At 39.5% G+C, this 14,570-nt stretch overlaps 1 protein-coding gene across 1 annotated transcript; it reads left to right on the top strand.

Moving 5' to 3' along the window:
• Positions 1–4,888: 4,888 nt before the first annotated feature.
• On the top strand, positions 4,889–14,415 carry LOC125580398 (protein CHROMATIN REMODELING 4-like). Its single transcript, XM_048744796.1, has 11 exons — positions 4,889–5,358; positions 5,949–6,360; positions 6,454–6,555; positions 6,664–7,335; positions 7,793–7,888; positions 7,982–10,597; positions 10,921–11,078; positions 11,225–11,339; positions 11,436–11,512; positions 11,786–12,302; positions 12,390–14,415. The coding sequence occupies exons 2-11, from the start codon at positions 6,037–6,039 to the stop codon at positions 14,220–14,222; spliced, it is 6,510 nt and encodes a 2,169-aa protein (XP_048600753.1). The 5' UTR covers positions 4,889–5,358; positions 5,949–6,036; the 3' UTR covers positions 14,223–14,415.
• The last annotated feature ends 155 nt before the right edge of the window (positions 14,416–14,570 follow it).

Below are 14,570 nucleotides of genomic sequence, written 5' to 3'. Positions count from 1 at the left end.
CTAAGGAATCAACTGATGAACCTAGCATGTGTTACTCCATCAAGTTTAAATGTGAAACCGTGGATTGAAAAGCCCGGTACTGTATTTATCCCTTGCATGATGTTGAGTATGGGGCAAAGAATGTTGTGGATATATAGTGGAGGTTGAATCTTCTTTAGTGTCTCTGAGAGCACAAATGGGACACTTGTATAGAGACGTTCCTATATGATTAAGATTCAAAAGAGGAATAAGTTTCTTGAAGCAAGAACATATGATTTTTCTTACATATGCAAGAACATATGATTTTTCTTACTTATGCAAGAACATATGATTAAAGGTGATAAATAACGTTTCGCTTAAATCAACTGATGCCTTGTGAGTTCTATGTAACCAGAGTTTGGCAACTACCAACGCCAATGATCAATTCAACTTCTGTTAAAAAGTGGGCCAGATTCTTTTCTTTTTTTAGAACTAAAGTGGGTCAGATTCATATATATGCATATTCTCGCGTCTATGTATATAAAGTATTAATTTTATTTGTCTACCAAGCGCATCCTTGGCGAGTAAATTACACTGCATCAAAATATATGGATTTTAGTGCTCGTGTGAGGCCGGGAACTTTTATTCGAGATCCGGATTCGATCTGGATCCGATCCGAAAATTCGGATATTCGGAGGGACCGAATCCAGATATGGATAGTAAAATGTTGGATCCGTCAATGTCAGATCCGGATATTTTAATTTTTTAGTCTGAATATCCGGATCCGTAAGTTTTATTAATAACTATTTAAAAAATAGTAATATCTATATATAAAAATTAATTTTATTTAATATATTTTCATTTTTATAATAGTATACATAGAAATAATTAAAAACATTATATATATTTTTATTTTTAAATTATTGTTAATATTTTATATATATTGATATTATTTTTTATTTATTTAAAGATCCAAATCCGGATCCGGATATCTGCCTGATATTACAATTTTTAGAAGGATATCCGATACACGGATATCCGAGAACTCCGGATCCGGATAATGATAATAAAATTCCGAATCAGCCGGATAAAGATTTGGATCCGGATACCTTATAATTGCTCAGATACCCGATCCGTCTCAGGCCTAGGTGTGACTCTATTTTTCAACCTGGACTTTTATTCGATGAAATAATTTTTTAGTTTTTGTTGAAAACCTTGGTCACCCACCGTTTCTTTTTTTCCTGTCCGATCTAGTTTCACATCTTCTTCCTTCTGTAGATCAGATTATTTTACTTTTAATCTTTGACTCTGTTCGGATTTAATTAGCTCCAACTTGTTTCATTTCCTCTTGCATTTTTTTGTTATATCTTTCTATTTCGTCTGGTCTTTGCATGTTCTCAGATTCTTCCTTTCTCATTGGAAGCAATCAAATCATGGATTATCGGCGAATCTTTCTTTATTATCATTTATTTGATTATTTAAACATGTGAGAGTAAATCCTAGCTATTACTATGTGGAGTTCTAACACTTAGGTTTTCTTGTTTGGATTATTTTTTAGATCCGGCTTTGACTGAAATGGAGTACGAAGATTCGGATGTCTTGCTGTATTATGAGAGATTTCTGAAGAGTACTCTTGTTTAAGTCAGGTGTGGGCTTTGTTTTCTCCGGTGAATCAAGGTTAGAGTTCGTCTACTTCTCCCAGCAACCATCTGCGAAGAAATCATCACCAATTATTGAAGGCCTGATGTTGTAAAGGTAGGAGTTTTCACGGGGATTGAAAATCATGGGGAGACGGTGGTGGCAAACGTCTCCAGCATCGATGTTAGAGTAGAGACAATGAGGTTTCCCCTAGTTCTTTCTACATCTCTCTTCAAATCTCTTATTACATCTTAGTGTGTTAATTTTTAGTATTAACAGTTTGGTTAGATGTAATTAGCTTGCTGTATTTGGGCTTTCGTCTATACTTTTCAAATCCATTTGGGCTTTAATGGAAAAAGTGGTAAAAACATGTTCACGTTAAAAAGAAACGCAGCGTACTGAAAGAGAGGGACAAGTGTTGCTCTATGGTTAAACTACTTAATGACGTGGCAAAGCAGGAGTGAGACGAACATTTTTTTATATATATAGATACTCTTTTTTCTCTTTGCCAAATCTATTGATTTTTCCTGAAGATATATCTCCTTAATCATAAACCAATGATCAGCTTCTTCGAAGATATTTTTGATGAAAGAAGGACCCAAAGCAATTTTTCCTTCAAACAAAAAGGCATTTATGTTTTTCCAAATTGACCACTGTACTATATATCAAACTATGTCACAAGTTTTCATACTCAAGATGCAAAAGAGAACACCCAGTTCGAAAATATAAAATTAGTTTTGTTTTTCCAACAAAATAAAAACCCCAGTATATTTATTTATAAGAAAAAGATTGGGAAGACGACGTATTTCCACACTAGAACTATCATATAGTAACAAATGTACACAATCTTTCAACCTCGTCCTAATTGCCCACCTTATAACTATCACAACCAATTTCCACACACGATAATAGTTCGAAACCTGTTTCCACACAAACCAAAATTTGGCTTGGTTTTAATGGTTTATAATACTAACCGATAGTAAACCAGTTCGTATCGGTTGCTATTGGTATATCCGACCCAAACGAAGATCCCGACTAAGGTTCGATTTAAACCCAACCCGAACTCCTTTTACAAACCCCAAAATTGATTTCATCTCTTAGAACCCTAAAATCAAAAAATTCAGAGCAGAGATTCAGAGCAAAGATTCAGAGCAGAGACAGAGACAAACCCAGAAAGTATGAGTAATGAATCTAGAAATTTGAGTGGAGTCTCTAGCGCTCGAGCAAGAGGTCGTGTTGTTGGTGTGCCGAAGAGATGTTGGTGTGGAGAATTAGTTATCCTCTTGATGTCGAAGTCAACCGCAAATCCTAACAGGAAATACTTTCGGTGTGCTTTTGCGGTGGAGAAAAAGGTTAGTTTCTTTCCCTAGTTTCTTTGTATAAATGTCATTGTTCAAAATGTGAGGTTGAATCGAATTTTGTATGTTCTATAGCTGAGTAATGATAATCACGCTTATAAATGGGTTGATGAGGCGTTGTTGGATGTGGTTGAAGCATTGTCATTTATACAACGTCTATCCCATCATCATTTTTCAGGCAATCAAGCTCAACAAAAGAATTAACATTCGAGCTTCTTATCTCAGAGCAGTAATCCATCAGCCGTCCAAACTGCTCATCATACTCTCTTTCAATCCATCTAAGGGCCTTGTTCCTAGCATGTTGGCATTACGGCCTACTAACACTGATCTTCCAGTTTTCCATGACTAGCTGCTCAATCTTCATGGGCATGAAATACTATAGTTCTTCTCTGATCTTGTCAACAAACAAGCGAGCTATTTGTGGAACTTTAAGCATCTCGCAAGTACTCGTAGGAACACATGTATGATCCTTCTTCAATATCTTCACCTGCCACTTGTTGGGAGACTTTTCTGAGGATGAGCAGTAAATGCGCCAAGAGCAACCGTTGCCTACACATACAAATGCAATCTTTGTCTTGTCATATCGATTATGTTTGATGTTCAGACCCATTTTCAGAGCATAGTCGAGCACTGCTTCCTTAAATTCCACTGATGAACACTTGCCCTACATACAACTCCCCACTGCCTTTCCTAATATTATTGTGTCTGTAGATAGTCCTTTGAATTTCTTTTCCCTCTTCATCTTCATCATCTTCTGTGTCTGGATACAAGTTATGCTTCACTGGATGTTCATCAACAAAGTCCATGGCTTCTTTCTCAATGTTGTAGTCGTTACGCTCTCTTCGATCTTCACCATCAGAGTCAAAATCAGGAGAATCGGGAGTCCCCAGGTCGAACTCTGGTGCATCATTCCACTCATCATTCACATCAGTCCATGACTCCATTGTCAACTCCATTGTCAATTTCTACAAAACAGAGAGACACAAAATCAATACCAGAGAGAGACAGAGAGACATTACAATAACGACACAAAGAAAGAGAGAGAGAGAGAGAGAGAGAGAGAGAGAGAGAGAGAGAGAGAGAGAGAGAGAGAGAGAGAGAGAGAGAGAGAGAGGGAAAGAATTATCAAAATTACCTAACTGGAGCCAAGCAGAGGAGACGTTCTTCGCGAGAGAGACAGGAGATTTTCGTTTATGGTTTCAAATTGGCTTTAATCGGATCTTCGATCAGGTATATTAGACCCAATTGAATTAGGTTCATTTAATCCGGTTTATTTTCTATAATCGGGTCGTAATCGGGTCATTTATGGTTTAGTTAAGTCAGTCATTGGTTAAGTTTAGGTTTAGGTAACACTAACCAACTTTAAACAGCTATTTGTTGGTATCAGTTAATCTTTCAAAGTTTAGGTGGAAACGGGTTTCGAACTATTATCGTGTGTGGAAATTGGTTGTGATAGTTATAAAATGTGCAATTAGGACGAGGTTAAAAGATTGTGTATATTTGTTACTATATGATAGTTTTGGTGTGAAAATAGGTAGTTTTCCCAAAAAGATTCTATGATAGTTCTAAACGTTCAAAGGCCTCAAAATGGGTCTCAAATGACTGTCCATTTCACATGTATCCTAAGCTCGACCCACAAACCTGATGGTCCACTTTACATTTCTCATTAACTTTTTCCTTACTAACAGAATAAAGACGTTAAGGAAAAAAAAATTACCAATGATTTGTTTTTTGAATTTTAGTTAAAAGGATTCTATAGAATGGTTTTCGGCGGCGGTTTAAAAAAGCAGAAGATTTCGTTTTGAACTTTATTTAATTAAATTACAATTTAATAATCAATAAATAAAAGATAAAAGCTTGTCGTATCTTAAAAAAAAAAACGGATTTAACTATAAACAAGCTACAAACCGAAAAACAGTTTAAAAAACTCTATAAAGATCAAAAGTAGAAACTGAAGATCTCTAGTGAACAAAAAGTAAAGGGAAAAGATCCATGGCTGGTTCTGAGATCCTCGCTTGGACCGTCACACCGAAACGGGCGAAGAAAGCAAAAAAAAAAAAAAAAAAAGTTCTCGAGAGGGAAAGAAGGTGTTGTTTGGTGAGAGAGGGACACGTGGCGTGTAAAACGGTCACAGTCAGGTGTCTCCGGTGCGTGCCATGTCAGAGTCCGTTCCCCTATGAGCCCGGCGAATCCGAATCATATGGCCCCTCTTCTTCTCTCTCTCTCTCTCTCTCTCTGTTTATTGTTTCGCGTGTCGCGTCTCTACCTTTTCCTTCCGTATCGCAACCTCTCTCCTCCCCCCCCCCCTTCCCTCCGTGACTTCAATCCCTAACTTCCTTCCCCTGATTCTTCTCGTCCTTCGATCCCTCTGACTTAAACTTATTCTCTCTCCGATTTGAGATTTGTAAGCTCTTTAGTTGATTTCAATTCGTTGATTTGCTTCGTATTGTGGTTTTGGACGCTTTGTGTGAGGTTAATGCTGTTTGAATTTAGGAGGGATTTAGTGAATGAAGCAGCCTTATCGTTAGATGTCGTTTAAGGTGATTGCCTAAGGAAACTCTCTGCCGTTTTGGTGGTTTGGTTAAGGAGGTTTAGCTTTATGAAACTGACTAAGTCTGACAGTAGAGGAATTTATTAAGTATTTTACGTAATGGAAGTTACTCATAGAGGGTGAGACTGAGAGGGATCAAATCGTTAAAATAAAAATTACAGAGATGTGCTGATGTTTTAGATTAGTTACTAGGTTTGTGTTTTCATCTTTAATTAAACTTTACCACCACCATATTTAGTGGGAATCTTATTTAATGAATTTGCTTCTGTTTGATGTGCACGAACTTTTGAATCAGGAAACAGTTCACCTCTTCATTTCCCATTTACATGAATACTGATTTTGAGTAATACTCTGTTTTTACGCATGTGCATAATTTAATAACCTCCTTTGTTGTTTCAATGTCTCTCTTGATCTTAGATTGACATTTACCTTACTTTTTGTAGTTATAGTGTGGAAGCAAAGTTCTTCTGTAGACATGGAGGTCTGTTCATTGCTCTATCAGGGCAGATGCTATGACACCAGAAGTAGAATATGACTGATTCAGGCAGTGGAATGATTGATAGAGATTGGGTCATGAAGCAGAAACGAAGAAAACTTCCGTGTATACTTGATTTATTAGACCGAAAAGGGGATACTTCTGCGGCGGCTATTGATTCTCCGGCTGATAAACCAACAAAGCATCAGCTTAAGGCTGGCTCAACTCCTGAACGGACCTCTAAAAGAAAGGGACAGTCCCTTCCTGAAAATAACTCTTTGGCTTTTGGTTCTCCGGAAAACGCTTCTTCCGATAAGCTAACTAATCATCTTGATTTGACTCCTCAAGGGACCTCCTCTAAAAGGAAGGGACATGACGGGGTAAGTGTTTTGTTTCAAATTTTCTCTTTTCTTTTATATATATATATGCTTGTTGTTCTAGTAATGACTTCCTTATTTTTTTGCTCGTTACAGAACTATTTTGAATGTGTCATCTGTGACCTTGGTGGTGATTTACTCTGCTGTGATAGTTGTCCTCGGACCTATCATACCGCATGCCTCACTCCTCCTCTTAAGGTAAAGCAATTTTCCTTTTGTACATTTGTCCTTCCATAATGGTACTCGCAGATTCAGAATACGCAAATTGTGGGAAACTTATCTTACTTCCTTATCTCTTCCCTCTAGCGGATTCCAAATGGCAAGTGGATCTGCCCAAAGTGTTCCCAAGACAGCGGTGCGCTAAAGCCTGCCATTTCAAAGCGGGCAAGAACAAAAACCTCGAAAAGACATTCACAAGACAGGCCGAAGAGCGAGAGAGCTTCACAGATATATTGCAGTTCTCTTGTTTCTGGAGAACCATCTTCAGAGAAAGGAAATAATATTTCGGCTAGGGAGAGCAAGTCCATAGGAAAGGAAATGATGGATCGGTGTTCTGCTGAGCTTGGTCATGTATCTGCGGATGACCAACCCGGTTCACCTGTCATACCCACTGCACATCCGCCTTCCTGCGAAGATCTCCCCGAATCTAAACTATCAAATACCGGAAAAAGTCATGAAGCACCCGTGGAGAGAGTGGAACATGCGTGTAGTGAGATGGTGGTAAACAAGACGGTTGTTGAAGCAGAGACTGGAAAAGGGAAAAGGAAAAAACGGAAGCGTGAACCCAATGATGGGGAAACTCTTAAAGGGTGCAAGGCTGACAAGAAACGTACAAAGAAAAGTTTGTCCAAAGTGGGTTCTCCGAAAACCAAAACAGCGGAGTCTTCGAAGAAGAAGAAGAAGAAAAAGAAAAATCGAGTGACTTTAAAATCTTTGTCCAAAACCCCGTCCAAGGTGGAAATACCAGAGAAAGTGAAGGTATGTTTTCTTAATTATCAGGTTCTGTAGACATTATTTCTGTGTTTATTTTGGGGAATATATGAAACCTTAAAAGGTTGTTGTAGCATAAAACATATCAAATGTTGAGTATCTTGTGCATTAATGTAACGAGTCTTGGGTCAATAGTCAATACTGCATATAATATAATGTTCCTGTTCTGTCCTGGAGATTGTGCTCTTGTGAATAATCATTCTAATTTCTTATTAATCAGTGTGACATTTTTGTTCTGCGTAACATTTGCTAACATCTGGAAATAGTTTGTGGTATATCCATTAGACCATTAGGATTCTTGAAAAGCAAGATTATATACAGTTGAGATATCTAACGAACCTTGTTTAATTGTCTTATTGGCTATATTCTTTCTCCGCAGTTGATCTTGTATCATCTTTTTCATTTAGTATATGTTCTTATCCAGTTATATGTGTTGATAATGCAGAAGCTTTCCAAGGAGGAACGTCGTGCAATACGTGACACAGATAAATCTTCTAGTTATTTGGATGACAAAAACTCTATTCCTCCTGCAACCCTACAGGTAATCAATCCTTGTGTCACTGCCATCAGATTCTTGTTGTGTTGCTCATGCTTGGTAATATTTGATTTCGTTTTGTTTGTGGTTTCCTATCAGGTGGATCGTGTTTTAGGATGCCGAATCCAAGATCCTAATAAGACCTCGCTGTATGGTGCTCTTTCAGATGACTTGTGTTCTGATAATTTACAAGATAATGACCAGCGAGATAGCACAGTGCAGGATACAGATGCTGAATTAGTGGTTGCCGAGGACAGAATAGATTCCTCTTCTGAGATAGGTAAAAGTTCCAGAAAGTCACGTCTGAAAGATAGAGATATGGATGAATCCGCTATAGGTACTGAGTGTTTGGTCGAGGAGAAAGAAGATACGGTTTCAGAAGACACTTTTGATGCCACAGTGAGTAGACATGTGGATAATGAAGATAAAAAAGCTAGTGAAACACCTGTCTCTGTTGATGCACATCAATACGAAATGGGGGAAAAAAGCCCTGTGGCAGGGGAAGAAGTTGATGAGCCTGTTGTTGCTATAGCTGCAGATCTTATTGGAGAGACGGTATCATATGAGTTTCTTGTTAAATGGGTGGGAAAATCTAATATCCATAACAGTTGGATTTCTGAGGCGGACCTCAAAAGTCTCGCTAAAAGAAAACTAGAAAACTACAAATCAAAGTACGGAACAGCTGTTATAAATATTTGTGAAGATAATTGGAAACAGCCTCAGCGAATAATTGCTCTCCAGGTTTCAAAAGAAGGTTACCAAGAAGCTTATGTAAAATGGACTGGTCTAGCTTATGATGAATGCACATGGGAGAGCTTGGAGGAGCCTATTCTTAAGGAATCACGCCATTTGATAGATCTCTTTCAGAAGCATGAGAAGAAGACATTGGAAAGGGATATAGCTAAGGGTATTTCCCCAAGGACAAGAGGTGAAAGTCAGCAAAGTGGAGTCATTACCCTCACAGAACAGCCTTCAGAGCTCAGGGGAGGTGCATTGTTTCCGCATCAGCTTGAGGCCTTGAATTGGTTGCGTAGGTGCTGGTATAAATCGAAAAATGTAATACTTGCTGATGAGATGGGGCTTGGAAAAACAGTGTCCGCCAGTGCGTTTCTCTCCTCACTTTATTTTGAATTTGGAGTTGCAAGACCTTGTTTGGTTTTGGTTCCACTTTCAACAATGCCGAACTGGCTATCCGAGTTTTCTCTTTGGGCTCCACTCCTTAATGTTGTGGAGTATCACGGAGGCGCAAAAGCAAGAGCCGTAATTCGAGAGTATGAGTGGCATGCTAAGAGTTCTACTGTAACGACCAAGAAGATGACGCCTTACAAATTTAATGTCCTTTTAACTACTTATGAAATGGTTCTGGCCGACTCATCTCATTTACGTGGAGTTCCATGGGAAGTTCTTGTGGTTGATGAAGGGCATCGTCTGAAGAATTCAGAAAGTAAGCTGTTTAGCTTGCTCAACACGTTCTCTTTTCAACACCGTGTACTTTTGACTGGCACCCCTCTCCAAAATAACATTGGTGAAATGTACAATCTGCTCAACTTCTTGCAACCATCTTCATTCCCTTCTTTGTCTTCTTTTGAAGACAAGTTCCATGATCTGACAAGTGCTGAGAAAGTAGAGGAACTGAAGAAGCTTGTTGCTCCTCATATGCTTCGCCGGCTTAAAAAAGATGCCATGCAGAATATTCCTCCAAAGACAGAGAGAATGGTCCCTGTTGAGTTGACATCAATCCAGGCAGAATATTATCGTGCAATGTTAACTAAGAACTATAAGATACTACGAAATATCGGGAAAGGGGTAGCGCAGCAATCAATGCTGAACATAGTGATGCAGTTGAGAAAGGTGTGCAACCACCCATATCTCATACCTGGCACGGAGCCTGAGTCTGGGTCTTTGGAGTTTCTTCATGATATGAGAATAAAAGCATCAGCCAAGTTGACTCTATTGCACTCCATGCTCAAGGTGCTACACAAAGAAGGCCATAGAGTTCTGATATTTTCACAGATGACAAAGCTTTTAGACATTCTGGAGGACTACTTGAATGTAGAATTTGGGCCTAGAACATTTGAAAGGGTGGATGGTTCGGTTGCTGTTGCTGATCGTCAAGCAGCTATAGCACGTTTCAACCAGGACAAAAATCGGTTTGTTTTTCTGTTATCTACACGTGCATGTGGCCTTGGTATCAATCTGGCCACGGCTGATACTGTTATTATCTATGACTCTGATTTCAACCCCCATGCTGATTTTCAAGCCATGAATAGAGCTCATAGAATTGGACAATCCAAACGACTTCTGGTATATAGACTTGTCGTACGTGCTAGTGTAGAAGAGCGTATTCTGCAGCTGGCCAAGAAGAAGTTGATGCTCGATCAGCTGTTTGTAAACAAGTCCGGATCTCAGAAGGAATTTGAAGATATCCTGCGCTGGGGGACAGAAGAACTTTTCAATGACTCTGCTGGCGCGAACAAGAAAGATACGGCTGAAAGTAATGGCAACTTAGATGTAATCATGGATTTAGAAAGCAAGAGCCGGAAAAAAGGTGGTGGCCTCGGAGATGTTTACCAGGACAAATGTACAGATGGAAATGGGAAGGTTGTTTGGGACGAGAGTGCAATAATGAAGCTGCTTGATCGGACAAATATTCAGTCACCCTCCACAGATGGCGCTGATACTGAATTGGAGAATGATATGCTCGGCTCCGTAAAGGTGAGAAGTCATGTTTTGTCTTGGTAAATGACATGTTGATTTGCACTGTTATATATGGTTTTTCAAAAAAAATTTAAAAAAATTTGTGCTCAGGTAGGAGAAAAAATTCCACCTGAAATTGGTAGACAAGAAAGTTTAGCTGATTAAATACAAACAGTGAAACAGGCCTTACTGAATGTACTGAAATGACCATTGTTTTACCTGAAGAATACCTTTGGTTGCTTTAAGATACATAGTTGAATTCTTTATTATGTTTTTGTCCAAAATGATAATTATATTGCTTGCATTGTCGATGGTTTATATATATATTTCTTCTTAAACAGCCTGTGGAATGGAATGAAGAGACAGCTGAAGAACAAGTTAGAGCTGAATCACCTGCGATGGTGACTGATGATACTGATGAACAGAGTTCAGAAAGGAAAGATGATGATGTAGTTAGTTTTACGGAAGAAAATGACTGGGACAGGCTTCTGCGTATGAGGTTTGAGTTCACTCTTACTCTTAGTTCAGCTACAAACCTATATTTATTTGCTTCAGTCTAAACGATATTAGCAGCATATGTTCTTGCTTTTACTCATTATTACTTTACTTGTTTGCTGATTTTCAAACGGACAATTGTACAAGTAGATGGAAGAGATATCAGAGCGAGGAAGAAGCAACTCTTGGTAGAGGAAAACGTTTGAGAAAGGCTGTTTCATACAGGGAAGCATATGCCCCAAATACCAGTGGAGCTGTAATCGAGGTAACGGTTTTACTCTACACCCAAGAGCATCTTTTTGTGGCTGTGAATACCTTTGCCATGCCAGTTACCAATTTTCCTAATATATAATTGTTGCAGAATGGTGGTGAAGATGAGAAAGAACCAGAACTCAAAAAGGAATATACACCTGCAGGCAGAGCCCTAAAAGACAAGTTGTAAGTTTAAGTTCTAACTCTATTGGTTGTTCGCCATTTGCTCCAAGTATTAGATAAAATCATGTGTCCTTTCCAGATAATTTTTGCATAGACTAGTGAATTTGATTTCTCCTGATGCGAAGATAAAATAAGATTCTGTAGCAGTATCAATCTGTGTATAATTTGTTTAGAAGATATTGTCATATTAAGTTGCTGCTGAAGTAAAGTCTGTAACTCCTTTTCATGCCTTTTTCAAGATCTGGAATAACGGTATCTTTGTTTTCTGCAAAACAGCACAAAGCTGCGAGAAAGGCAAAAAACTCGCCTTGCGAAAAGAAATGTTGTTGAAGATTCAATTCCTAATGGCAATGTGGATCAGGTAACTGAAGCAGCTAATCAGGACGAAGAAAGCCCTATAATGATGGACTTGGACGATAGCCAACAATGTGATGATGCACAGAAAAGAAAAGCCAAATCGCTAAGCCTAGACAGTTCTTCAGATCCTACACCAGGTTTTCCAAGTCAACATCATCATGCCGCAGAATGTCCGCCATCGTTACCACCAAACAACCTAGCAGTTCTTGGACTGTGTGCTCCTAATTTTACGCAACCAGAACCCTCCCGGAGAAATTATTCCCGTCCAAGTAGTAGACCTCATTTTCCTTTCAGTCTACCCCAAACATCGGGTTTGGTTGACAGGGAAACAAACAACCAGGAGCCTTCTATGGGTAAACTAAAACCACATAATGTAAAGGAGGAACCTTCTCATCAGCCTCTTAGTAATATGGATGGTTGGCTTCCAGTTCGTCCGGTACTTCCTCTCTTCTTTACCTTCAATACGTCTACTTCCCATACATATATGCTTATATCTGTGTGAAATCTGATATGAACATTGCAGTTTCCTCCGTCAGGTGATTTTGAGCGTCCCCGAAGTTCTGGTGCTGCTTTGGCTGAGTTCCAGGAGAAGTTTCCGCTACTTAACCTACCATTTGATGATAACCTGCTTCCTCGATATCCATTTCAACCGAGAAACATGGGAACTTCGCGTCAGGAAATAATGGCAAATCTTTCGATGAGGAAAAGATTCGAAGGTAGTAGTGGTCATTATATGCAAGACCTATTTTCCATGCCACCACCAATGCCGTTTCCACCAAATATGAAAGTCCCTCCTGTGGACCCACCCGTGTTCAGCCAACAAGAGGAGTTACCACCGACTTTGGGTTTGGATCAGTTTGCAACGGCTCTTTCATCTATTCCGGAGAACCATCGAAAGGTTCTTGAGAATATAATGTTGAGAACAGGCTCTGGACTTGGGCACTTGCAGAAAAAGAAAACGAGAGTAGATGCATGGTCCGAGGATGAACTGGATTCTCTCTGGATTGGGATTCGCAGACATGGGTATGGGAACTGGGAGACGATTCTCAGAGATCCAAGGCTAAAATTTTCAAAATTCAAGTCTCCGGAGTACTTGGCAGCGAGGTGGGAAGAAGAGCAGAGTAAATTCTTGGATAGTCTTTCCTCTCTTCCATCAAAGTCAAGCAGGACAGCAGATAAGTCCACCAAATCGCCCTTGTTTCCTAGTCTTCCCCAAGGTATAATGAATCGGGCTTTACATGGAACTAAATATGCTACTCCTCCTCCAAGGTTCCAGTCCCACCTCACAGACATAAAGCTCGGATTCAACGATCTAGCATCTACTCTTCCGTTGTTTGAGCCCTCTAATCACTTGGGATTACGAAGTGAGCCTTTTCCTGCTCCTGGTGATCCTTCTGCTGGACCATCAAATACTCCCACCAGTGACAAGCCTTTTCCACTCAACTCTCTTGGAATGGGAAACTTGGGTTCGTTGGGTTTGGATAGTTTAAGCTCCTTAAACACACAGCAGAGAAGTGATGAAAAACGGGATGCCATAAAGCGCGGGAAACTACCTTTGTTTCTAGATATGCAGTTACCTCCAATGCTTGATTCAAGCAACAATGTGTTGTTCTTGGGAAGATCAACCTACCCATCTCTCGTTGATCCAAACCGAGTGTTGAATCTCCACAATCAGATGGGGAAAGACGTATTGGGGGGATGTAGTAGCTCTTCAGAGAACAAGTTACCTCATTGGTTACGGGAAGCTGTTACTGTTCCCGCTGCAAAGTCACCAGAACCACCCACTTTGCCTCCAACCGTGTCAGCTATAGCTCAATCAGTACGAGTTTTATACGGTAAAGATTCTACTACCATTCCACCGTTTGTGATACCAGAGCCGCCACCTCCTCTTCCCAGAGATCCAAGACACAGTAGTCTTCGAAAGAAAAAGAAACGTAAATCACGTCCGTCAACTCAAATGACTACAGACATTGCTAATAGCAGCCACAATGTCGCAGAAAGCAGCTCTCAAGGCAATCCACCAGCTCCTCCATTGTCTCTATCAGGTGAACCAGCTTCATCCGAGCCAATCAGAGTTCCAGCTCCTACAGAAGAACCATCTCAAGTAACTAAACCAAGTCTAGAGGAAGTCACTGATGCGTCAAGATCTGTATCGCCAGAGAGCAAAATCTCTGAGCCTAAATCTACCAACCGGGATGGAGACTCAGATTTAGACACCTGTGAGGCTGATCAACTTCGGATTCATTTAGACGATAAGCCTATGGATGTGGAACAAGAATCTGAAAATGCGTCAAACAAGCAATGTGAGCCAACAGAGGCTGAAACTCCAAACATGGACGCAGAACAATTGCATTGAAACTATATATAACAGTGTTGATTTTGTTTAGGTCCTTGTGATCAAAGTTTTGTAGGTATGACGCAAATCAGTGAAGAAGCAGTATATGTACTGCTGGATTTTACCATTTTTATTAAATTCTTCTTGATTGTATAGCTTGTGTAAGAGAATGACAGAAGCTTATTTTAATGATCTAACTGGTTGTTGGTTTGGATTGTGTGTGTAGTACCAGATAATGTAGATTGTAATGCTTACTAGAATGCTTCAGTTAGAAAGTCGTTCTTACTTCAGTTGAAATTCGCTTCCAGTTCAGTAGATTCACTATTACCGAATTATTTATCACCGATATTAATCAGTCTTCAGTTGTAT

The sequence above is a fragment of the Brassica napus genome, chromosome C1 (assembly GCF_020379485.1).
Source record: "Brassica napus cultivar Da-Ae chromosome C1, Da-Ae, whole genome shotgun sequence".
Classification (NCBI taxonomy): Eukaryota; Viridiplantae; Streptophyta; class Magnoliopsida; order Brassicales; family Brassicaceae; genus Brassica; species Brassica napus.
Note: the sequence above shows the minus strand (reverse complement) of the source record. Positions and strands in the feature narration are given on the sequence as shown.

Bases quoted from the DNA above. Each gene is read 5' to 3' on its own strand.
- LOC125580398 (XM_048744796.1), top strand. From the start codon at position 6,037: ATGACTGATTCAGGCAGTGGAATGATTGATAGAGATTGGGTCATGAAG. The intron at 6,361-6,453 runs GTAAGTGTTTTG...TGCTCGTTACAG, and splicing joins AAAGGAAGGGACATGACGGG to AACTATTTTGAATGTGTCAT. The intron at 11,513-11,785 runs GTAAGTTTAAGT...TCTGCAAAACAG, and splicing joins AGAGCCCTAAAAGACAAGTT to CACAAAGCTGCGAGAAAGGC.